A 26,670-nucleotide genomic window follows, 5' to 3' on the forward strand; every position below is an offset into this window, starting at 1 on the left:
TGATATTATTCAGTAATATGCCACTGGAATCATCCTTTTTGTTGCACAACTGAATAGTTGCTTCTAATTCTGGCATAGTTCTAACCCTGCTGAAACAAGCTGTTGCAACATAAATTCTTGCAAAACAAAACATTGCCATCGCTGTACCACAAGCCAATGTACTTTCTAAAGTTTTTTTCTAATGTTTCATTTATTTTCTTAATAAATCCCTGAATGAATGACATGATTCTTTTTACCTAACCTGACAAGTCATTTAAGTGTTTTTGGACATCATTATAGAATAGATATAGGATTGATAAGAACCATAATTGATTTACCCCCCAGCGATGATGACAGTGTGGAATCAATTCTCTTGTTGCAGAACATTTCAGTTACATTTGATACCAGCAATTATGCAATCATGTGGAACTGTTTTGAGTTTCATGCTGGTTTGATGGGAATTACACTTTCTGGGTTTCGGTAATAATTTATCTACTTGTGTTTCGTTTATGCTGGCTTTGATTTGATTAGTTTTCTAATTTCTTTTAGTGTATTCCAAAGTTCTGTCTTAGATCTGTTATTTAACAGTTACAGGGCATGCCTTTTTAGGGTAAAGTGATCCAGAGACAAGATTAGCATTATCACCCACATGTATCAATTGTGTTATCTTATAACAGTGGATTCTGGGGTTCGTGGGCAAAGTAAGAGAAACTGGAACCTGCTGGAGGTCACTACCTCCACAAAGTCCTTTATGTCACCTACTCCAAGTGGAAGCCAATAAAGAAATGCAGGGAAAGTGAATTCACTTCTTTCCCAACTCAGACCCTGAATTATTGCCTCTGGACAGCAAAGTCAGTGTGTGCGTAGCATACCCACCTGCTGGTCCTAAACCAACACTAGCCTGAAAATAAAATTTGTCTTTCACGTTAAGCAGTCACTTTTCTTACCTGATAGAACAAATTTATTTCAACCTAAGATAATTTGGTGTTTGTCTGTTTTACTATAATTTTTGAGGAAGTTGATTTTGAATAACATGCATACATTACTAAAGGTCACCTGCTTGTGTTTCAGTTGACACCTTGAAACAAAATACTGGCAGCTACACGTTCTTAAGCAATTTTCACATTTTGATAAAACTTGGTTCATGATAGAAGTTCCAGGCATAAGTTGTTTAAAAGAAAATAAATGACTCATGAACTATCTGAAAAATAAATTGAAGACAAACAGATTTAAAGTAGTACATGAGTCTTTTATCTTCCTATGAGCAATTTATCTACAATGGTCAATATATGATGTATGTTACTCTGCTTTCGAACACATTTGCTTTAAAGAATCATTCCTTGATTAGAGGTAAATATACCATTCATTTCACTGAGTACCATCTATAAACAAAACTGCTACTTCCTCCAGAGATACTTTAAAAATTAAACATAATTCTACTTCTATTTGAAGGGTGTGGAGCATTAAAATTAGTTTAATCATCAAAATATTTTATATTTAGTTCTCATAATTATATACAATTTATAAACATTATTTTATTTCATTCTAAATCTCACACCAACAAATCATTTGGCTTTTAATGGCACAACATTTTTTACTCCCTTTCTCAGAGTTAGAACAGTAAAAACAGCTTTCTTTTTGTAGTCAAAGCCAAAACAGTGACTTATGGATTAAATTACTAGTTGTCACTAAGAATTCAACAAACTATTTACTTAAAGATCCTGATTTCACTAAAGAGCAGACTAAAAGCAGTTGAGGAGCTCATTTATAACAACTACTGGAATCAGTGAATAAACCAATCTTAATTACAAAGATCTTGTCACAACTAAGCTAAGCCTTTAAAAGTGGTTGATAATAGCAATAACATGATTGAGAAGCTACTGGCTAAAATATACTGCCATTATCTTTCAATATTTTATGACTCCAGGAAGTTATAATAATAAAAAAACAAATTCAAAATGAAAAATAATGGTAAGGAAAGAACTGAGGAACTATCTAGCCACTTCAAACCAAAGAATTCTCATTTCCATAGTACAATTAAAGAGTTCAATGATTCCATTTTATCAATGGAGGAAGGTATTAAATAGAAAAAGTACTTATACTTCAATACATGTCTCAATATCATTCCCACTGGTAAAATTTAAGCCCTGCATGCAATGATAATCAAACTGGGACATTTTGATTTACTTCATCTTTTGAAGACCTCAGTATTGTGATCAGAGCATGGAAAATGATGAAATTCCAGGATGTGACTGTAGATTACAGATTAAAGGGGGAAGCAGGCTTAGAGGAGTTCACGTAAGGCTACAGATATTCCCCTTTAACACTGTGAATATCGGGAATGCTGGGTAAATGTTAAAAAATTTATAAACACTAACATTATTGCCATATTTTTAAAAGTCCAATATCACCTGAAAACTTTTGGTGCTACACATAATTATTTTTTTTATTTTTTTTTATTTTTTGCAGTACGTGGGGCTCTCACTGTTGTGGCCTCTCCCATTGTGGAGCACAGGCTCTGGACGCGCAGGCTCAGTGGTCATGGCTCATGGGCCCAGCCACTCCACAGCATGTGGGATCTTCGCGGACTGGGGCACGAACCCATGCCCCCTGCATCGGCAGGCAGACTCTCAACCACTGCGCCAGCAGGGAAGCCCCACATAATTATTTTTTATTGCTAACAAACAATTCTGTTAATCTTATACATCTAGCACAGCTAGAATTTAATTGTGGATTTAGATCACAGAGTAATTTGCTTATGTAAAATTTAGGAACAAGATACAGAAAAGTGCCAAATTTTCAAACTCAGCATCTTCATAAAACTCAACACATTATTAGTCCCACCCCAACTTCTTCTCATGTACTCATTCTCAAAATTAGCCAGGTTTAAAATGATCCTTGACTTCTCTAATTCCCTATTCTTATGTCTTAGCCTCAACATCCATTGGGCCTAGAAGCTGAGGAGATGGGCACAGCAAGAGGAATGAGCAAATGGGATAGAAATAATTTGAACCACTGTTGTCAAGAATATGTTGAGTATTTGTGTTTTATCATATTTACTGAAAGAAGCTAGGTTTGACATCAAGGTGGTTCATTCCAGTATTATGCTCCACTTAGAAGATTAACAAAGTATACAGGCAGTGAGAAGGGAACCATCCAGAAAGAATGAAAAGAAATTCTTCCAGGAACTCAATGACTAGCCAGGAGAAATTCCAGGATGTAAGGACATCAGTGAACTATTGGGAGTGACTTGGGATGTAACTGTTGTGTTTGTCCTTGTGTCTGAGATGGCCACCATGTGTAACAGAAATATAAGCTGTTTTTCTTGGCTAGATGTGAAGGTGAAAAGGCTTGAGATACTCTTTTCTATGCTACAGCTTATTAGAGAAGAATTTTTATAGTGGGTTTAAAAAAATAACTAATTCAGGAAGGAAGCCAAGAAGAAAAAAACTAAAGAGGCTAGGGAATCTAACCTATCATTAAGAATATGGCAAATGAAATAATTATAGATGAGAAAGAGAACATATATGCAGAATACTGAACATAGTTAAGTACCCAATAAATTGTTTTTTTCACAAATGAACAGTTATGCTGTTCTAACCAAGAATGGTGAATCAGGTCTTTCTGAAAGATTGGCAACAGCATCTCATGCTTTATGTCACAATAAGAAACAGTCAGGGCTTCCCTGGTGGTGCAGTGGTTGAGAGTCCACCTGCCGATGCAGGGGACATGGGTTTGTGCCCCGGTCCGGGAAGATCCCACATGCCGCGGAGCGGCTGGGCCTGTGAGCCATGGCCGCTGAGCCTGCGCGTCCAGAGCCTGTGCTCCGCAACGGGAGAGGCCACAATGGTGAGAGGCCCACGTACCGCAAAAAAAAAAAAAAAAAAAGAAAAAGAAAGTCAGAAAAGCTTCCCTGGTGGCACAGTGGTTAAGGATCCGCCTGACAATGCAGGGGACACAGGTTCGATCCGTGGTCTGGGAAGATCCCACATGCCACAGGGCAACTAAGCCTGTGTGCCACAGCTACTGAGCCTGCGCTCTAGAGCCTGCAAGCCACAACTACTGAAGCCCGTGTGCCTAGAGCCCATGCTCCGCAACAAGAAAAGCCACTGCTCACTGCAACTAGAGAGAGCCCATGCACAGCAACAAAGACCCAACACAGTCAAAAATAAATACATTTATGAAAAAAAAAAGAAAAGCTAGCTGAAATTAGGTCATTTGCTACCTAAGAAGCAAATGAACACGTGCTTGACATAACTCACTGTGGCGTGGGGGCAGGGTATTCCTGATGGGTGTATCAATGTAAAGGAGGACTGGTGAAGATTCACCAAGCTAACTGAATGCTGACACATGTAGGAATGAATGACAGCACCAGAAGAAACTTGGAATCTCTAGCGATACTGAAGTTCTGAATAAGAAAATGAAGGACATGAGAGCACAGGTCCTGTTTTCATTTCTTCATCTAGTTTAAATTCCTGACTTTAGAAGTGGAAAAAAAAAAAAACTATGAAAGTAAGTACCTGACTATTAACAATACTTAATAGGACTTCCCTTTGAATACAGAATTTGCCTTTCTGGCTGGTGGCTTATAATAACTGAAAAAATGGGCTCCTGTATTTTTATGTGCATTTTGTGAAGAATGTGCCTGATGGGAAAATGAAATTGATGTGTATTAGTTAAAGATTTGGTTTGGCTTAAACAAAATCATTTATTTCTCCAGCCAATGAACATCTAGAGAAGTGACAACTCTGCTCCATAAAATCATCTGAGAGTTAACAGGCTCCAGTCAGCTCACAGTTCCACAATCACTTTGTTCTCATAATCTAGGGTAGAATCCATATTCCAGCAGGAGAATGGAACCAAGGAAGAAAAAGTGGGTATAAGGGGTTCCTGCTGGCTATCTCTTATGGAAGATTTCTGGGAATTGCCATGGGATATTTCACTCCACTTACATCGCATCAGCTAGAACTTGGTCACATGGCCAAACTGAACTGCAAGGCAGACTGGGAAATGTCATGTTCATTATGTGCAGCCAGCTAAAAATTCTACAGCTGTGGAAAAAGAGGAGAATGCAAATAGGGGAATAATAAATAGTCTTTGCTCAGAAAGTGGGGGAGAAAAATGCCTGCATATGATTGAATGAATGACACCATGCTGTCATAGCATGAAGATTTAAGGACTGCAGATATGACAAGGAGAGAATAGGAAGCCCAGTATGCCTCAAGAGAAAAGAGCTAGGATCAAAACTTATAACTTCTAATGGGTGTAAAAAAGTGCAAAGGGCAATGATTAATAGAAGATGGAAAAGAGCTACATAACATTGCACATTAGAGATGAAGACATCTCTCAAATTTGCTGATGACAAATAAATGAAAGGAATAGCTAATATGTCGGGTACCATAATTTTCTAATATACTCATGTATCATTTACTTATAATTATTCCGTATCAATTTACAAATAGGATTTAAGGTGGCTTAATTAAAACTTTAAACATTCTGACAGACAGGGATATTGAATATTAGACAGAAATATAAAGACCTGAACTTTAGTAAAAAAAAAATCACATGATGACAAAATGGTGATGTGATTTACTTACATGAATAAAGTCTTGTGTACTTTACAACCTCAATATAAGCCATCAATGTGTCGCTGCTTCTAAAATAGTTAACATAATCTTAGGCTGAATTAAAAAATTCAACTAATCATTTCTCCAGTGGTTTTATGTATATCACCCAGGGGTTTCCAAGGTGCTTGGCAAATTAAGTTAACTAAAGGCATAATCTTCTCACAACTTCTATATATTTTTGTAAAAAATCATTCTTTATAAAAGAATGGTTTGAGTGCCTACACAGACATATCAAATACAGATGCCTGGCAATTAGAGAGATGAGACAAATTTGCTCATGACTTAGTTAACTAATCCTTTCACTACATAATCAAATCATGATGGTTTTCACTATTATATAAATATGTTCACTCATTGTCATATGGTGTTAAATTTATAACCTTAACAGGCTGTCAGTTAACAATAGGAAGCATAAAGGATACTGAGTTAAATAAAAGCTAATAAGAAGCATAAAGATAACTCCACAATTCACTTTTAGATACTCTTCTCCAGATTGGTAAAATCCCAGTGCCTAGAATGGGGTCTGGCAATAGTAAACACTCAATGAATATTTGCTATAATTTCATATGTTGCAGAAAACACTGTGATAATCATACTGGAGTTGGCTTCACTTTTTGGGGGGTATAATGACTCTCTATATCTGCAGTACTCTATTTGTGGAGCACTACTTACAAATAGCAGAATTACACTATTTCTCCTACCTCACCATTTAAAAACTAGATGAAATTGTAAAAATAAATGACCTAATTTTTTAAAAGCATAGAAATAGTCTATTAATCATACCAGAGTAGCAGAGTGCATTTTGTCACCTTTAATACTATGACATTCATATTTTAATTTACATTTAATTTAATACATTTCAATTCTGCACATACTACATAAGATCATTTTGAAATTTTTTGTCCTCAAAGCATGCTTTAAAAATAAAGAAATCATGTTAAAAGGGATATCTGATATTTGTCTTTATATATAAAATATGAATTATGATTATACTTAAACTTTATAAAATAACCTTCAAAATATACTAATCTGAAATAAATTTTTTTTGATATGCACACTTTTTATTATATCAGTACTCCAAAATAATGAAATGATTAAAAATACGCTTAAGGAAGATGGTGAGCTTGTATTACTGTAGTTTATGGTCTATATTAAGGGAAATAATGAACAGTATTCTGTCTTGGGCTATCTATATAGATCTAGTTCTTGCTGAGAAGCTGGTTTTAAGTAAGTAATATAACTGGTGAAGAGTCTGGAATCCATGCGGTATCGGGTATGGCTGAAGAAACTACAGATGGATGCTTTGCTTGGTGGAGGGGCATGACCAATGTCTTCATCTCTTTGAAGGGGTGTTATGTGGAAAAGGTTTTGATTTATTCTGCATAGCTTTAGAGGATATATCTGAGAGTATTTAGTAACACCTAGGATCAGAGCTACCTATAAATGTAATGAGTCACTTCAGAATTGGTAACCTACAATAAATTAGTGTGAGTATATATTAGACAGATAGATACATCAATGGGACAAAACAAGATAGCCAATGTAAGGTAAAAGAGAGGCATTGCATCAGTAAAAAATGTAATGATGTATTTAATAACTAATATTGAAAAAATTATTTGTTGGAAGATTTTTAATCACAGTTTCAATTTCAGTGCTTGTGATTGGTCTGTTCATATTTTCTATTTCTTCCTGATTCAGTCTTGGCATAAAATATCAGTTCAGAGTTTCATCTCACATCATATCCCAAAATTAATTCCAGATGAATTTAAGAGATATATTTAAAACTTACATTACAAAAGCTAGAATAAAATGTATTTCAGATAGTGGAATGTAAAAAATACTTTTAAGCATAAAAAATAGAATAAATTATCAAAAAAGATACATAGATATGGCTACACAAAAATTAACCATTTTAAAAAAATTAATAGATCAAGGAACTGCAAGATTAGAGAAACAGTGAGAATTAGGAATAGAACTAGGGATGTTGAGAGTGCCAAAAGATGCAGAGAAGAAATTTATGACTATTGAAAAACTCTTGAACTTGGCGCTGAGGAGGTCATTGATGGCCTTGAAGAGATAAAGCCATTAAACAGATTAAAAGTTAGAATGCAAGTGTTAAATTGAGGAAAAGTGAGCAGATTTAGTCTATAGTTCAAGAAATTTGGTGCTAGTGAAAAGGAAGCGGGATAGTCTTTTGAAAAGATTTCAGAGTTAAGGCCAGGGACATTTTATTCATTTGGCCCTTAGGCACAGAGCCTAGAGCCTGTGAAAACATCAAGCTTACAAATATATTTAAACCTTTGAAATTTAGATATTGACAGTAAAATTTGACAAGAAAATAAAAAGAGATTAGCAAATATTTAACTTATAAAATATATCAAGCCAACTTCATTATTTATTAAATTTATCAATATTTTTCATAACATTTGAAAACAATTTGATAATTTTTTTTCACTTTGCAAGAACTCCCTAGAAGGTACACTATTTGCAGAAAGTTGATAGCAAATGATAAATAAAATGAGTTACTTTAGGCCAAGTAATTTCAAAAGAAAATTTATATAAAACTTTAAAATAGTTATAAAATATTGTATCTAATGAGAAATATGGATGTATTTTAATGTCAGATTGGTATAGGGTGGTCTTGGGAAATAGTAGTACTTAGGGTCGATGAATATCTTAAAACAGCCTTATTGAGAGAAAAATTTGGAAAGTGGATTTTTGTAATCAAAAAGCAATGAAGGGAGGGACTGAAGATGTCCAAGAGAGACACAAGTATACAAAATCAAGAGTCTACTGTTCTTTGAAGTCAATTCTTTTGAATTTACAATATTGTGTGTGCATGCACACACACAGGTTTAATAATAATTGGAGCAATCACATGCAAAATATGTAAAAAAATATAACACTAAGATACAGGATTTAAATACACAACACATATTTAGAAAAATTCTTTCCTGTTCTTGTAATTGTAACAGTGTACAAAAATCAGAGCAGTGTAAATACATTTCTTAGCCTTACTCTTTAATTAAAACCATACTAACATTAAACTAGTAACCAAGTTGATCAAACAAATGGTTTACATGCTTTACTATTTACTTACATAATTTAATTATAATTTGCAACTTGATGTTTTAAAATATCATTAAGAAATTCTCCAGACATTTTGGAATATATTGAGCATTTCTGTATGCATGTGCCATGGAGATTTTATTTATAAACCTATGTATGTAGAAAGTTATATAAAGTGGCCAAAACTATTTAACCTACAATAATAAGGGTACAATATACAAAGTACAAACTGCAACTAAACAGACCAGGGGAAATAAAATTAATTTAGAAAAGGTGTTTTCAAACTTTTTAGACTTGAGGCAACTTACACTCATAAAAATTATTGAGGACACCGAAGAGCTTTTGTTCATATGGGTTATAACTACTGATACTTCCTGTATTCGAAGTTAAACTGAGACTTTTTGAAAATATTTATTTATTAACTTACTTAAAAGTCACAACAATAGCCCATTATGGGTCAACTCATACTATTAGCAGAGGAAGAAAATCAGGCTTATACAAGTCTAGTAATTTTCTCTAACTACTCTGCACATCCAATTAATTTTTCTAAAACACAATTTATATCCTGACATTTTTCAAATTTCAAACCTTCAATGACTCCTCATTGTCTACAAATAAAAGTTAAAATTCATTAAATTGGCAATCAAGGCCCTCAACAATCTCATCCTAACTCCTTTTCCACCTTTTTCTATCTCTTGATACGTTTCCTACTCCAGACAGATAGCTCTAATTTCAATCTTCTGAAAATGACTTATGAATCGTTGACTCTACTATCTTACATATACTTTTATTTCTCAATTAGCATGACGTTTCCATTCTACCTATGTAAACCTTATCTATCCTTCAAGATGTAATTCAAGTTCTATCTGTTCCTCAAATCCTCCCTTGACCACCTAGGATATGTAACACCTCTTTCTTGTGAATAACGGTTGAATTGATTTTCCATCCTGTTCTTTGTAGCATTTGGTATATACTGCTTGGTATCATTCATTTTTGTCTTCTGTAGGAGGAAATACTAACTGAATTTTGATATGTATTTTATTAATATCCAGATATTTTGATGACATCACAATTAAAGTCACCAGATCAGCTTTCTAAAATATTCCTGGACCTCAGTTATTTTTCTATCCCAATATACCTGAGAGATATCACACACGAGTGTAGTAGTGGTCTGTATATAGAATATTTGTATTTCCTACACTTCCCAAAGTGTGTTTGCATTGTAAACTTACTCCTCATAACTGTCCATATTTCACAAAGAGAAGTCATTAACTTGGTAAGCGATCTTAATCCATCACCAAAGACATTAATAGTAGTAATTAATAACAAACCCCAGAATTACTACATATTTGGGTTAAGAATAAATCATAAAAAGTTCCACTACAGTTGACTCTTGAACAAAATGGGTTTGAACTGTGTTAGTCTACTTATAAATAATTTTTTTTTCCAATAAATATGTACTAAGGTAGTACACGATCTGTGGTTGCTTGAACCTGAGGATGCGGAACCTACAGATACAGAGGGCTGACTCTGATACATGGATTTTCTACTCTGCCAGGGTCGGTGCCCCAATTCCTGCTATGTTCAAGCATTAACTCTATAGTTTCTTATACACTCAATCATATAATGTTATTAATTAAAATGTAGACTGTACTTTTTAAATTAATAGACTTTTCTTTAGAACAATTTTAGATTTACAGGAAAAAATGAGTACATAGTAGAGTTCCTACATACCACTACCACTTCCCCACACAGTCCCTCTACTATTAACATTTTTGCATTAATGTGGTATATCTGTTACAATTAATGAATCAGTAATTACATATTGTTAACTAAACTCCATAGTCTACACTAAAGTTCACTCTTTGCCTTGTATAGTTCTATGTGTTTTGACAAATGTATAATATCATGTATCCACTATTACAGTATCATATAAAACAGGTTCACTGCCTTAACAATCCCATGCTTCACATCTTCATCCTACTCCCCTCTTCCTAAGCCCCTGGCAACAACTAATCATTTTACTGTCTCTATAGTTTAGCCTTTTCCAGAGTGTCATACAACTGGAATAATACAGTATGGAATCTCTCGGACTGACCTCTTTCACTTAGCAATATGCATTGAAGGTTCCTCCGTATCTTTTTGTGTCTTGATAGCTTATTTCCTTTTATCGCTGAAAAATATTCCAAAGTACATATGTACCGTAGCTTATCCATTCATATGCTAAAGGGCATTTTGGTTGCTTCCAGTTTTGATGGTTTAGAATAAAACTCTGTTATAAATATTCATGTTCAGGTTTTGGTGTGGACTTAAATTTTAAGCTCAATTGGATAAACACTTATGGCAGGATTGATGGATTGTATGATGAGAGTATATTTAGCATTCAGTAAGAAACCAAACTGTTTTCCAAAGTGGCTGTACCACTTTACATCCCCACTAGCAATGAATGGCAGTTCCAGTTGCTCTGCATCCTTGTCTGCAAGTGGTATCTTAAAAAATTTCAATCATTCTAATAGTTGTGTAGTGGTATCTCGTTGTTTTATTCTGTAAGTCCCTAATGACATATAATGTTGAGCATATTTTCGTATGCTTATTTGCCATCGGTGTATTTGCTTTGATGAGACATCTGTTCAGACCTTTTGCCCACTTTTTAACTGGGTTGCTTATTTGTTTATTGTTGAGTTTTAAGAGTTCTTTATTTTGGAAATATGAGATGTATTTTTTGCATACATGTATGTATGTATTTGGATGTACTTCTATGATATAAAAATGAATGGAATCTATAGCCTTGAATGTAAATATAAATATGTAATGGTGAAGATTTTCCATCTAACAATCCCAGCTTGACAGAAAATCATAAAAGTCATTTAACATTAAAATGTTTTTCTTTTTTGGTACCAATTCTTAGTTTTAATGTGCCCAAGAAAGTATATTTGGTCGAGGACAAAATTAAATGTTCTGAGTGACCTAATAACCATTAAGCCACTGTTTCCACTTACTTTCAACTTTAAAATAACTCTTAGTTATCATGCTAGAACATCTATATTAATATATGGCCCCTCAAAACTTTTAAATATAAATCTTAAAACATTCAGGGAAAAGAAATATTGAAGGAGCTGGGATTGGTGGATTTTTACATGATCAAACACTAAGAATTTTTTTTCTGCTAACTCATGAAAAGACATGGAGGAAACTTAAATGCATATTACTAAGTCAAAGAAGCCAACCTGAAAAGGCTACATACTCTATGATTCCAACTATATAACATTCTGGAAAAAGCAAAACCACGGAGAAAGTGAAAACATCAGTGGTCTCCAAGAGTTGCGGGTAAGGGAGAGAAATGAACAGGTCGAGAACAGAGGACTCTTAGGGCAGTAAAAATACTCTGTATGATACAAAAATGATGATACATGTCCAAACACCAAGAGTAAACCATAAAGTAAACTATGGGCTGTGGTTGATAATGATGGTCAACGTAGGTTCATTAATTATAACAACTGTACCACTCTGGTGGGGGATGTGATAACTGGGGAGGCTATGCATGTGTGAGAGCAGGGGGTAGTTGGGAAATCTCTGTACCTTCCCCTCAATTTTGCTGTGAACCTAAAACTTCTCTAAAAAATAAATTCTTAATAAAAACTTTTTTTGAAAACAGGAAAGTTAAAACACTTTAAAATCTGTAGGAACACTACTTCCTACTCTGCACTTAAGTGAAAGGATGATAACTTTAGTATCTTCATTCTTGGGTTTTCTTGAATAAAAAAGGGCACAGCACACGGGGCAAAACAGACCAGAAAGTCAGGATTGATAGCGTATTAATTCTGCCAGTACTACTTAATGCTCTTCCAAGAAATATATTTTTAGGTCTGTTGATTTCCTAGTAAAATGATTTTTTAAATACGTCAAACAATATTACTGTGTCAGGAACCTTGCCATTTTCAAGTCTGTCCTCATCCTGGTTAAAAGTAGAATCTTTAAAGATTGAACATCTGTTCATATGCTTATTTGCCAACTGTATATCTACTTTGGTTTCTGTTCAGACATTTTGCCCATTTTTTAATTGGGTTGTTTAAAATCTAAAGATTTTTTGATGTCCTTAACCCCAATGTGCGGAGGGATAAGATTAACAATGTTTATCACCTATTGAGTGTTAGAGTGTAACAAAAATATGGTGGGCAATGGGCAGGCAGGGGATAGAGGAAAAGGGTTTAGAGATGGGACAATATGAATATATTGTCATGACTGAACCTGACGGGGAAGTGTCCACATAGCATAATCAACAATACCTCTATCATTCTATAGTTATATTTTGTAGACAGTTGGTCTATAAATGAAAAAGCCAGCAAACATGACAGATTTCATTCCCTAATTAAAACTGAGCATGAAAGATACTCTAAGCCTATGCATCAGTACTCTCCTTTCTAAGAGAAAATATTGAATAAAGAGGGAAATAGCAGGAGAAAGGGACTAGAAGGAAAAAACTGACTTCACATTTTACAGTGGTAAGATCTTTAGAAATCAACTATTCCGTATGTTTTTAAATAGATATGTTTACTCAATTTTGAAGGTATTGCAAATTGGTTGAATCAGTGAATTTCTTTAGTATTCTTCACTGAGTTTATTGATATAAACTTAACCTATTTGGATTCTGCTGCGTAATAAATTATTTCCCTTTGATCTTCCTTTGCTGAACAAGAAGAGTTACCTGCCAGATAAAGTGCTCCTAAAGGGCAGGGTTTGTCACTGAATTGAGCCTAGCACAGAATTGGCTCTCACTGAAGATTTGTTGAATTTTGCATGAATGCATCAGCATCACATCCTTCCCATGCTTGTAAGCAACTGTTAACATTTCCCTTAGCCTCTCCTTCAGGGCTGTGTCTCCAGAAGTTTTCTTTTCTTTTAATTAAGGTGTATCTACGTGTGTGTTTACATATGTGTTTTGCTGTTTATACTAGATTTTAACTTCTGGAGTTCAGAAACCAGTGCTGTTTTTCTTAATTTGTATCCTAAAATTACCATACAGTTCTATGCATTCTGACAATGCTTCATAAATACTTTAAAAGATAAATATCCATTCCTTTGCATTTTCTTCATAGACCTCAATTTCTAGATGAGCAGCTGGAGAACTCTCAATTGGATGAGCTCTGACTAGTCCTAACCATAGTATAGTGGGAAAATGACTTCTATATGCAGCATATATTGGAAACAGATAACACATATTAATTAGGCTACATTAATCCTGATGAAATGGGTAAAAATTTTATTCTCCAGATAGGAAAAATGAAGCCAGAAGAATAAATAAGAGGATGAAGTGAAGGCATGGAATAAAAAATTAGAATTTCCTCCACTTAAGTGACTATTTTAGAACACAGCTTCTGGAAACTTGATTTATGCAGATAATTTTCACTTGGAATTTTCTTTACATTATGTTAAGCGCAAGAAAGAGAATGTCTCAAGTTGAAAGTATAATTACCAGTAGTTACATAAAACGGTTCACTAAACTTTTAATTTCTATGCCATTTTAAAAAATTGATTGAGAGTTTTTTTTTTTTTACTGTAGTTAGAGTATTAAAATACAGCACTTTAGGAAATGATATATAATGAAACAGTAGGTTTTCTTGTGGCAATTTCAATAATGGTTAAAAAATTAATTAAATGGTATAAAGTTATAAAATATTCTGTGATCAGGACTCATAATTTGGTTTTAGATGCTGTTTTCATTATCAAAAAGCTCACTATCAGTTTAAAATATTTACTATTTTGGGGGGGTACAAATGAACTATGTACAAAAAAGCAACAGAATTACAGATGTAGAAAACAAACTTATAGTTACCAGGGGGTAAGGGAGGGGAGGGATAAATTGGTAGACGGGATTGACATATACACACTACTCTATATAAAATAGGTAACTAATAAGGACCTACCGTATAGAACAGAGAACTCTACTCAATACTCTGTAATGGTCTATATGGGAAAAGAATCTAAAAAAGAGTGGATATATGTATATGTATAACTGATTCACTGTTGTACACCTGAAACTAATACAACATTGTAAATCAACCATACTCTAATAAAAATTTTAAAAAACAAATCAAAATAAAATATTTAATTTTTTAAAGGTAGTTGGTTCTGTTTACCATCATTTACAATTGCTTTAGTCGGAATTTTATTCATTTTCAGTATATTCAAGAAATATTCTGTCAGCAATAATTATTAATATAAAGCTTAAGTAGAAAATTAAAGATGTTAGCTAATTATATACTTTCATAGCATTATATAATGATTAAGAGCCAGACCTTTTGGGTTCAAATTCCACTTCTGCCACTTACCAGCTGAGAATTTGGGCAAATTACTTTTTTGTACCTGAGCTTCTTGATCTGTAAACTGGGGAAAATATGAGTACTTGCCTTATAGTCTTGGTGATAAGTACATGTATTAATACATGAGTGCTAAAACAATACTTTGCATGTGGTATGAATTGAATAAACTTTAGGTATTATTGATGTTATTATTACTATTACAGTAAATTAGAAATGTAATTCTAGAGAAGAAAAAGCGAAATTCAAATATGTAACTCTTCTTTTTGAATCCAAATATCTTTTTCTACAAAATAAAAAATCAATAGTTTTGCACTTCCCACATTTAATAAGGACTAATCTGGTGTTTGTGTGTACATATTATGGGTGGATGGGGGTCTCAGGCTGAGTAAATAATCATGTTAATAATCTTAACTTCCAAGTGAAATAGAAATAAGGACAAATGGTCATTCTTGGATAATCTGCAAAGCTGGGTGAATAACTGACATATCTTTCTGTGATTCCTTGCAGACATCATGGAAATCAGGACAGTGGCCGTTGGAATTGTAGCAATCAAAGGAGTGGAAAGTGAATATTATCTTGCAATGAACAAGGAAGGAAAACTCTATGCAAAGGTATTGATAATTGATACCTTAGACTTAATTTCTCATATTTATTTTTGTCAAAAATATCTTCCCTTTCTGAAAAGTAAAAATGAAATTAACTCCTCTCAAACTACATAATTCAATGATTTCATTAAAACATTTTATACTTAATAATTAAATTTTCTGTGTGATCTTGGACAATTTGCTTAAGTTCTCTGGACTCTGGTTTCTTCATCTGTAAAACAAGTCAGATTAACTGACCTCTAAGGATCCTTCCAGCTCTAAAATTCCATTTGTATTTTAGATTCTTAAAATCTAAAATGTCCATCTGTCAGTATTAAAGCTCTTTTTGTTAAAGTTCACCCAATTTGCACTTTGCTGACATGAAAATTCTTGGGGAAAAAAAATCCAGACGTTTGTTTATCAACATCAATCTCACAATCATGGGCTTTGAACTGTAAGCATTCCCATTGTTCCCACTTTATTATAACATGAAATATGCAACTGTTCATCCCACTATAACAAAGTATAATTGACTTTCCTTTGTATTCCTGGCACAGACTACGTAAAAATACAGGTTTAAGTGAATGAATGAATAGTTGGATGAACAAATTAACTTTTTATTTTCCATCACTATCACAGGCAATGTAATAGTAAATGAAGAAAAGTTGTGAAATATGTCCTTCAGCTGAGGGAGGCAGAGGCTCTGCTAATTGTATCAAAATGTCAGTGTTAGGGAAAGAGTGACTTGGGCATAGTAATATGAGAGCTGCTAATTAGGGGGAAATAGCTCTTAATACTTAAGAATAGTAGCAACTGACTGCCAAAAAGCTACATGTTTGAAACTATGTTGCATAACTAAATGTGTATCATTTTATCTTTTAAAAAATTTAATCTTTTTTCAAATATGCTAAGTATATATAACAAACTGCATTATGCCTGCTCAAAAAAAGTCATGTATGTTTTAATCCTACTAAATATTACTGCTTATTCTTTGTCTAATTGAGTCCCTCCAAAAATAATTTGGATAATGTTGTTTGTTTGTTGTTCTTTGCAGAAAGAATGCAATGAAGATTGTAACTTCAAAGAATTAATTCTGGAAAACCACTACAACACATATGCATCAGCTAAATGGACACACAGTGGAGGAGAAATGTTTGTTGCCTTAAATCAAAAGGGGGTTCCTGTAAGAGGGAAAAAAACGAAGAAAGAACAAAAAACAGCCCACTTTCTTCCTATGGCAATAACCTAATCATGTATGGCATATAAGAAACCAGTTCCAGCAGGGAGATTTCTTTAAGTGGACTGTTTTCTTCCTTTTTTCTTTTCTTTTTTTTTTTTTTTAAGTAACCAAGAAAGGCTGGAAAACTACTGAAAAACTGATCAAGCTGGACTTGCGCATTTATGTTTATTTTAAGAGACTGCATTAAAGAAAGATTTGAAAAAATATACACAAAAATCAGATTTAGTAACTAAAAGTTGTAAAAAATTGTAAAACTGGTTGTACAATCATGATGTCAGTAATAGTAATGTTTTTTTCTTAAATTAATTTACCCTTAAGACTGTTAGATTTGATTATCTGATAATGATTATTTAAATATTCCTATCTGCTTATAAAATGGCTGCTATAATAATAATAATGCAGATGATGTTATATAAGATGTGTCAGACCTAAAAGCTGCTGGAATGATTTGTCAGATAATCAAGCCAACACTAACTATGGAAGATGAGCAGTATCTGAATGCTTTCTAGTGAAAAATTATGAACCACTTAAATTCTAATCAGAAAAGAAGGAATATTCTCAAAAATTCTATTATGGAAATGAATCAAAGAGGTAGTTTTACAAGAGTATAAGATTAGAACATGCTTGTACCTGTTAACAAGAACAAAATTCCTAATGCTGCTCCCAATTGAAAGGGTATTGCTTAAAGGATGTTTTCAAAAATCTTGTATATAAAATAGCAATAATGATGATAATACTGTACTTCATCTCACTCACCACAAAATAACATTTTATAATCCCTAAAAGTAAAATTCAAAAATCTTTTATGTTTTTTTCAAGTAACATAATCTATCTTTTGTATAATTCATATTCGGGAATATGGCTTTTAATAATGTTCTTCCCACAAATAATCATGCTTTTATCCTGTGGTTACCGCATTAAACTCTATTTTAAGTTGTATTTGAACTTTACTGTTTTGTTATTTAAGTTTATGTTATTTATAAAAAAAAACCTTAATAAGCTGTATCTGTTTCATATGCTTTTAATTCTAAAGCAATAACAAAACCGTCTGGCTCAATTGCAAGTTCCCCCTCCCCCTCATGAGCAACACCAAGTCTAGTACACAGCACTCAGGCCAGCAAATCCTGGACAGCAGACAAAAATGACAGCTTGCAGCAATTCTTACAATAGATGTCTCACAGGGAACAATACAAAAATGTGAAATATGTTTTGCCACATACTCTTGTCAACTAAATTGGATCTTATAAGTAAAATCACTGTAGATAAAAGAACTTACAGGATTTTAAAGTTAAACTATATTTGAGTTCATGAGTAGAATAGTACAACATTTAAAAAATATGCGTATTTAAAGTTAGTAGTTTTTCTAATCTCTAGAAATCTCTGCCATTCAAAATATGGCAGCATTGAAAGTTGTTTTCCTGTTCAATGGCAAGAGCACAATGCCCAAAGTAGAGTCTATACTTAGGGATTTGAGGCCCTGAATAGCAATGAAGGCTTGAGGTCAGGCTACAGATAATGGACTTATTGAAAAGATAAATTTCTACTTCATAATTCTGGCATTGGTAGATCTTGTTAGCACTTTAATGTTCATCAGTAGAAGGCCAACATTTATCAAAATTAAATTGGTGGTATGCTAATAAGGGTGGTTTTTATTTCAAAATATTTGTCTTTTAAGTCCCTTTATTTTATACAAATATTAACTGATAATACATTTATAAGAGAGAGTTACATGAAAAGGCTAAGTTAACAGAAATAATAGGTTCATTTGATTTCCTTGTGACTCAACCTACATGACGAGGCTGCAGGAAGCTAGAAAAAATTGCCCTTCCTCAGATATACTCTGGGGAAATGCCATGAATGATATTCTTAACTGTTGTATGATTCAAGGACCTTGCTAGCCTAGGTTCCTAGATCAGGCTTCTGTTACTGGTGTCTTGTGAACATACTGAGAGCAGAAGAGGACCTATATGTTTTTTTTTTTGAGGATCTATGTTTTTCATATTTGTTTCCTTAGTGTCTAGCAGAGTGTCCATAATCAATTTTTTATATGAATTCACTCAATGTTTGAGTATCAAAGAAAATTCATAATGAGACTAACCGTACTTTATTTTAAAAAGGGTGAAACATGATTATATGGAAATTTAAACAGAAACAGTGTGTATGTATATAAGTTATGAGCTATATTACGACCAAATACTCTGACTATAGAGTTATAGTTATGAACAAATTACAAAGCAACGCTGAATTAACCAACATTTAGCAGTAAGTCCAATCCAGTAGTGTTTCTAGAAACACGTACTTATAATTCTTTATCCTCCCTCCCCCTTTTTTTTACACTTAATGTGAAAATTTTAGAAAATAAAATCTGCACTAGTTACATACACTTAGAATTCAAGAATCTAAACACTGCAAGCGGCCTTAGTCCTTACTATTCATTTGTAGACCAGGAAATTGAGACTGTAACAGATCCCAAATCACATAGCTGGTTAGGTTCAGAGCTGCCACAAGAGTCTAGGTCATTCAGCATGTATTTCCTACTCTTGGATGATTAGGATTATTAGTTAGTGGTCTTTTAAAAAAATTACTCCTATTGAGATATAACCTTTACATTTGCATGCAAATGTGACATGTTTTGGCACTTCACTTCATATATAATAGTCTATACTGTCATATTTGACTCAAAAGGAGGAAAAAAATGATGAAATTTCTAATTCTGACTCCTATTCAACTTTTTTTTTTTTTTGCGGTATGCGGGCCTCTCACCGCTGTGGCCTCTCCCATTGCGGAGCACAGGCTCCGGACGCACAGGCTCAGCGGCCATGGCTCACGGGCCCAGCCACTCCGCGGCATGTGGGATCTTCCCGGACCGGGGCACGAACCCGCGTCCCCTGCATCGGCAGGCAGACTCTCAACCACTGCACCACCAGGGAAGCCCCCTATTCAACTTTTAAATGCACCTCTTTACTTACAAATGGAAAGCACTGTGCAAAATAGCCAGATAAACAGAGTAACCTTTCTAAATGTTCTTTGAAAGAGAAAATTGGTTAAATACATTGGTTGCCAAGAATTAGGAAGGAAAAAATTAAACAGAAGAATATAAAATGTTAACAAAAGAAGTAATAAAAAAGATACTTTCAATGCAATTAGTGAACTAAAACATTTTTACATAAAAAATGCTATAATATAAATTATCAGCCTTTGAGTTGGCTAAAATTCAACTTAATGACAGAAGAGAAGGGATGCTGGAGATAAATTCTTAGTTTCCATCTCTCAGAGTTTGTCCTTCTGATTCTCTAAAGTGACAAATAACATAGAGATGGACTATGGGACCAGCTATAGTAAAAGCAATTCTGTATCCACAAATATCCTAAATCAGTGCCTCTCACAATTTTCTACTTAAATACCAATACTAGTAGAGGTAGAGAATGAGAGTCTAAGGAATAATGCAAAGGTAGCCCACCAAAGACACAAATTTTCTTGAAAATCATTCTCTTAAAACACATGTGGTTTTTGAATTTTATTCCACAATATATTTATGTTTGCTTTAATATAAAATTCATACCAGTGGGAAAAAGTGATGCATCAGAAAAATGTGTAAGCTTTATCATGTGGCTTCATTTACACTACTATCCCACTGCCATATACTTGGGCATGAATAAGACACAAGAGATCCTGTACCTCTCATAGTTCAACTTTACACGCAGGTGACACATGGCTAAAGAAAACCAAAAGTTTATGTAAAAGTTTACTATGAACCAGAGTGACATTAAAAATATTTAATGACGAGTATGAGTGGTTACTGGTCAATCAGAATATACCACTGCTCTATTAGAATAGATTCAGGCCACTGTGACTAACTTGTGGGTATCAGATGATTATCAGCCTTGACCATTTCTATGATCACCTTAAAACAGTTTTTAGAGAATATCTATTAATTGGTCTCTCTGATTTGAGTTATTAATGCATATGTTAATATGCCATAGTTCATTAAACCTTCATGCCTCTTTCAACACTGTTGCCAGGCTACTCTTTATTTTAAACTTTACTATTTTTAATTGATATATAGCTGATATACAATATTATGTAAGTTATAGGTGTCCAATATAGTGATTCACACTTTTTGAAGGTTATATTCCATTTATAGTTATTATATTGGCTATATCCCCTGTGTTGTACAATATATCCTTGTAGCTTATTTTATACATAATAGTTTGAATCTCAATTTCCTACCCCTGTATTGCCCACCCCCAGGCTACTCTTTATTCCACTTCTATATGCATCCAGCAGAGCGGCTGCTTTCAATGAAGGTGATGTACCTTCAGGCCCACATATGCTTCCACTCATCCTCTAACTTAGAATGGTTTGCCAAGAAAACGTACTTGTTTTTTTCTTAACATCTTTAATGGAGTATACTTGCCTTACAATGGTTAGTTTCTGCTGTATAACAAAGTGAATCAGCAATACGTATACATATATCCCCATATCCCCTCCCTCTTGCGTCTCCCTCCCATCCTCCCTATCCCACCCCTCTAGGTGGTCACAAAGCACCAAGCTGATCTCCCTGTGCTATGCGGCTGCTTCCCACTAGCTATCTGACATTTGGTAGTGTATATATGTCAATGCTACTCTCTCACTTTGTCCCAGTTTACCCTTTCCCCTTCCCGTGTCCTCAAGTCCATTTTCTGTATCTGCATCTTTATTCCTGTCCTGCCCGAGGTTCTTCAGAACCATTTATTTTTCTTTTTAGATTCCATATATATGTGTTACCATATGGTATTTGTTTTTCTCTTTCTGACTTACTTCACTGTCAATGACAGACTCTAGGTCCATCCACCTCACTACAAATAACTCAATTTCATTTCTTTCTATGGCTGAGTAATATTCCATTGTATATATGTGCCACATCTTCTTTATCCATCCATCTGTTGATGGACACTTAGGTTGTGTCCATGTCCTGGCTATTGTAAATAGTGCTGCAATGAATATTGTGGTACATGACTCTTTTTGAATTATGGTTTTCTCAGGGTATATGCCCAGTAGTGAGATTGCTGGGTCGTATGGTAGTTCTATTTTTAGTTTTTTAAGGAACCTCCATACTATTCTCCGTAGTGGCTGGATAAGTTTACATTCCAACCAATAGTGCAAGAGGGTTCCCTTATCTCCACACCCTCTCCAGCACTTATTGTTTGTAGATTTTTTGATGATGGCCATTCTGACTGGTGTGAGGTGATACCTCGTTTTAGTTTTGATTTGCATTTCTCTAATGACTAGTGATGTTGAGCATCCTTTCATGTGTTTGTTGGCAATCTGTATATCTTCTTTAGAGAAATGTCTATTTAGGTCTTCTGCCCATTTTTGGATTGGGTTGTTTGCTTTTTGGATATTGAACTGCATGAGCTGCTTGTAAATTTTGGAGATTAATCCTTTGTCAGTTGCTTCATTTGCAAATATTTTCTTCCATTTTGAGAGTTGTCTGTCTTGTTTATGGTTTCGTTTGCTGTACAAAAGTTTTAAGTTCCATTAGGTCCCATTTATTTTTGTTTTTATTTCCATTTCTCTAGGAGGTGGGTCAAAAAGGATCTTGCTGTGATTTATGTCATAGAGTGTTCTGCCTATGTTTTCCTCTAAGAGTTTTATAGTGTCTGGCCTTACATTTAGGTCTGTAATCCATTTTCAGTTTACTTTCATGTATGGTAAGAGGGAGTGTTCTAATTTCATTCTTTTACATGAAGCTGTCCAGTTTTCCCAGCACCACTTATTGAAGACGGTGTCTTTTCTCCATTGTATATTCCTGCCTCCTTTATCAAAGATAAGGTGACCATATGTGCGTGGGTTTATCTCTGGGCTTTCTATCCTGTTCCATTGATCTATATTTCTGATTTGTGCCGGTACCATATTGTCTTGGTTACTGTAGATTTGTAGTATAGTCTGAAGTCGGGAGCCTGATTCCTCCAGCTCCATTTTTTCTTTCTCAAGATTGCTTTGGCTATTCACGGTCTTTTGTGTTACCATACAAACTGTGAAATTTTTTGTTCTAGTTTTGTGAAAATGCCATTGGTAATTTAATAGGGATTGCACTGAATCTGTAGATTGCTTCGGTTAGTACAGTCATTTTCACAGTGTTGATTCTTCCAATCTAAGAACATGGTATATCATCTCTCCATCTGTTTGTATCATATTTAATTTCTTTCCTCAGTGTCTTATAGTTTTCAGCATAGGTCTTTGGCTCCTTAGGTAGGTTTATTCTGAGATATTTTATTCTTTTTGTTGCAATGGTAAATGGGATTGTTTCCTTAATTTCTCTTTCAGATTTTTCATCATTAGTGTGTAGGAATGCAAGAGATTTCTGTGCATTAATTTTGTATCCTGCAACTTTACCAAATTCATTGATTAGCTCTAGTAGTTTTTTGGTAGCATCTTTAGGATTTCTACGTATAGTATCATGTCATCTGCAAACAGTGACAGCTTTACTTCTTCTTTTTCTATTTGGATTCCTCTTATTACTTTTTCTTCTCTGATTTTTGGGGCTAAAACTACCAAAGCTATGTTGAATAATACTGGTGAGAGTGGACAACCTTGTCTTGCTCCTGATCTTAGAGGAAATGGTTTCAGCTTTTCACCATTGAGAACGATGTTGGCTGTGGGTTTGTCATATATGGCCTTTATTACGTTGAGGTAAGTTCCCTCTATGCCTACTTTCTGGAGGGTTTTCATCATAAATGGGTGTTGAATTTTGTTGAAAGATTTTTCCACATTTATTGAGATGATCATATGGTTTTTATCCTTCAGTTCGTTAATATGGAGTATCACATTGATTGACTTGCATATATTGAAGAATCCTTGCATTCCTGGGATAAACCCCACTTGATCATGGTGTATGATCCTTTTAATGTGCTGTTGGATTCTGTTTGCTAGTATTTTGTTGAGGATTTTTGCATCTATGTGTATCAATGATATTGGCCTGTAGTTTCCTTTTTTTGTGACATCTTTGTCTGGTTTTGGTATCGGGGTGATGGTGGCCTCGTAGAATAAGTTTGGGAATGCTCCTCCCTCTATTGTGGAAGAGTCTGAGAAGGATAGGTGTTAGCTCTTCTCTAAACATTTGATAGAATTCGCCTGTGAAGCCATCTGGTCCTGGGCTTTTGTTTGTTGGAAGAATTTTAATCACAGTTTCAATTTCAGTGCTTGTGATTGGTCTGTTTATATTTTCTATTTGGCTAAAGGTTTATCAATTTTGTTTATCTTCTCAAATAACCAGTTTTTAGTTTTATTGATGTTTGCTATTGTTTCCTTCATTTCTTTTTCATTTATTTCTGATCTGATCTTTATGATTTCTTTCCTTCTGCTAACTTCGGGGTTTTTTTTTTTGTATTTTCTCTAATTGCTTTAGGTTTAAAGTTACGTTGTTTATGTGAGACGTTTCTTCTTTCTTGAGGTAGGATTGTATTGCTATAAACTTCCCTCTTAGAACTTCTTTTGCTGCATCCCATAGGTTTTGGGTCATCATGTTTTCATTGTCACTTGGTTCTAGGTATTTTTTGGTTTCCTTTTGATTTCTTCAGTGATCTCTTGGTTATTTAGTAGTGTATTATTTAGCCTCCATGTTTTTGTATTTTAACAGTTTTTTTCCTGTAATTGATATCTAGTCTCATAGCGTTGTGGTCAGAAAAGGTGCTTGATATGATTTCAATTTTCTTAAACTCACCGAGGCTTGATTTGTGACCCAAGATATGATCTATCCTGGAGAATGTTTCATGAGCACTTCAGAAGAAAGTGTATTCTGTTGTTTTGGATGGAATGTCCAATAAATATCAATTAATAGGAATGGTAATTACCAATTAGACACAGCCTTCTTGGTTGCTGCAGCAGCAGCCTTAGGATTTCATGCCCGACTCTGGTGTCCGCGCTGATAGCCCTGGCTCGCACCATCTGTGAAGCTCGTTTAGGCGGTGTTCCGAATCTCCTCGCGCACCCCGAACAATGGTCTCTTGAGTCTTAAGGCAGTTTCAGATTTTTCCCGGACTCCCCCCAGCTTAGCTGTGGCTCACTAGCCCCCTTCAGGCTGTGTTCACGCAGCCAACCCCAGTCCTCTCCCTGGGATCTGAACTCCGAAGCCCGAGCCTCAGCTCCCAGCCCCCACCCGCTCCGGCGGCTGAGTGCTGGTCGGCACTGATCCTCTGTGTGGGAATCTCTTCGCTTTGCTCTCTGCACCCCTGTTCCTACACTCTCCTCTGTGGCTCTGAAGCTTCCCCCCCACGCACCCCCCATTTCCACCAGACACGGGGCTTCCTAGTGTGTGGTAATTTTTCCTCCTTCACAGCTCCCTCCCAGAGGTGCAGGTCCCATCCCTATTCTTTTGTCTCTGTTTTTTTCTTTTGCCCTATCCAGGTACGTGGGGAGTTTCTTGCCTTTTGGGAAGTCTGAGGTCTTATGCCAGCATTCAGGAGGTGTTCTGTAGGAGTTGTTCTACATGTAGTTGTATTTTTGATGTATTTGTGGGGAGGAAGGTGATCTCCATGTCTTACTCCTCCGCCATTTTGAAGGTCCTCCTTACTTTCTCCTGAGTTGCGAAGATTTGCCAGAAAGCAACAGCGAAAGTCCTAGTCTCTTCAATTTCAGGAGTTTCCAAATCGTCAAATTGAATTTATGAGATGATAAAAATTTATTTTCTTTTCATATGAATAGAACTTATAGTCTAATAACTGAAATGTGAAATGAATAATAACATTTAGCTTGAAGATGGAAGGCCTTTCTCTTGATAAGTCCAGCCAGACACGTATTAGTTATCTATCGTTGTGTAACAAATTATCCTAAAACTTAATGGCTTAAACAGCAAGTTTTCATTACCTCATAGTTAATGTGGTTAGGGACCTGTGTATGGTTTAGCTAGGTGTCTCTAGCTAGAATCTTCTATAAGGTTGCAATCAAGGTGTTGGCCAGAACTGCAGTTATCTGTTATCTCAATGCTCAACTCACAGAGGGATCGACCTTAGATCCTCACTGGTTGTGGGTTTGAAATACCACTTCCTCGCCACGTGAGCTTCTCCATAGCTCCACTTACAACATGGCAGTTTGTTTCCCACAGAGCAAGGAATCAGAGAGAATGAAAAAGAGTGCCCACAACGGAAGTTACAGTATTTCATAGCCTAATCTTCAGAAGTGTCTCATCGCTTCTGCCTGTACTCAAGGAGAGGGAATTAACAAAGGCATACAAACCAGAAAGCAGGAATCACTGGAGGCCATCTTAAAGGCTGACTAACACAAGTCAGAAACAATGTTTTTAAGGCCACTGCCACAAAGACAGGATTCTTTAGGGCCTAATAACGAGTAATTCATGGCTTTCAGTGGTGAGCCATTCAGCAGAGAAAGATGAAGTAGGTATATCCTCTGTGGCAACATATTTGATCCTTCCCTGAGGGATACTTTATGGTACAATGCCACATAGGATAATTGAGAAAAGGTTTGAACCACAGTGTGTACTGCCTATTAGCTTGAGTTGTGCCTTCTTAGATCTCCTAATGTAGGTGGAAAACTAACATCACTTTGCCTCTACATGAAGGAAATGACCCTGCTTTCAGACCCAACATGAAGATAACCTCCCCCTCCACCACCCTACCTCAAGAGAATAAGATCATAAATGCCAGCTGAAATTCCTCAAGCCATACAGTTTTGTCCTAGATGGTGGAGGTAATCAGTCACAAGTTACCCAATATCATATGAGGATAAGACCTAAACAGACTTGAAAAACAATTTATTTTAATGCAAGATGCACATTGGAATCACCTGGGATTTTATATATATATATAAAATGATATATATATATATATATATAATATATAAATAATATATAT

The 26,670-nt window shown here is 34.8% G+C and overlaps 2 protein-coding genes across 3 annotated transcripts in view; one reads left to right on the forward strand and one right to left on the reverse strand.

The window, feature by feature from the left end:
- The window catches only part of FGF7 (fibroblast growth factor 7), a 63,191-nt gene extending 45,427 nt beyond the window's left edge, over positions 1-17,764 (forward strand). For both annotated transcript variants that reach the window (XM_027096634.1, XM_027096635.1), the window contains exons 3-4: positions 15,503-15,606; positions 16,634-17,764. In XM_027096634.1, the coding sequence (XP_026952435.1) occupies positions 15,503-15,606; positions 16,634-16,828 (299 nt within the window). In that variant the 3' untranslated portion in view covers positions 16,829-17,764. The remainder of the gene's footprint in view (positions 1-15,502; positions 15,607-16,633) is intronic.
- FAM227B (family with sequence similarity 227 member B) overlaps positions 1-26,670 on the reverse strand; it is a 253,534-nt gene that overhangs the window by 139,485 nt on the left and 87,379 nt on the right. The window lies entirely within an intron of this gene.

The sequence above is a fragment of the Aethalodelphis obliquidens genome, unplaced genomic scaffold, assembly GCF_003676395.1.
Source record: "Aethalodelphis obliquidens isolate GAN/ISIS:26980383/991018 unplaced genomic scaffold, ASM367639v1 scaffold105, whole genome shotgun sequence".
Classification (NCBI taxonomy): Eukaryota; Metazoa; Chordata; class Mammalia; order Artiodactyla; family Delphinidae; genus Aethalodelphis; species Aethalodelphis obliquidens.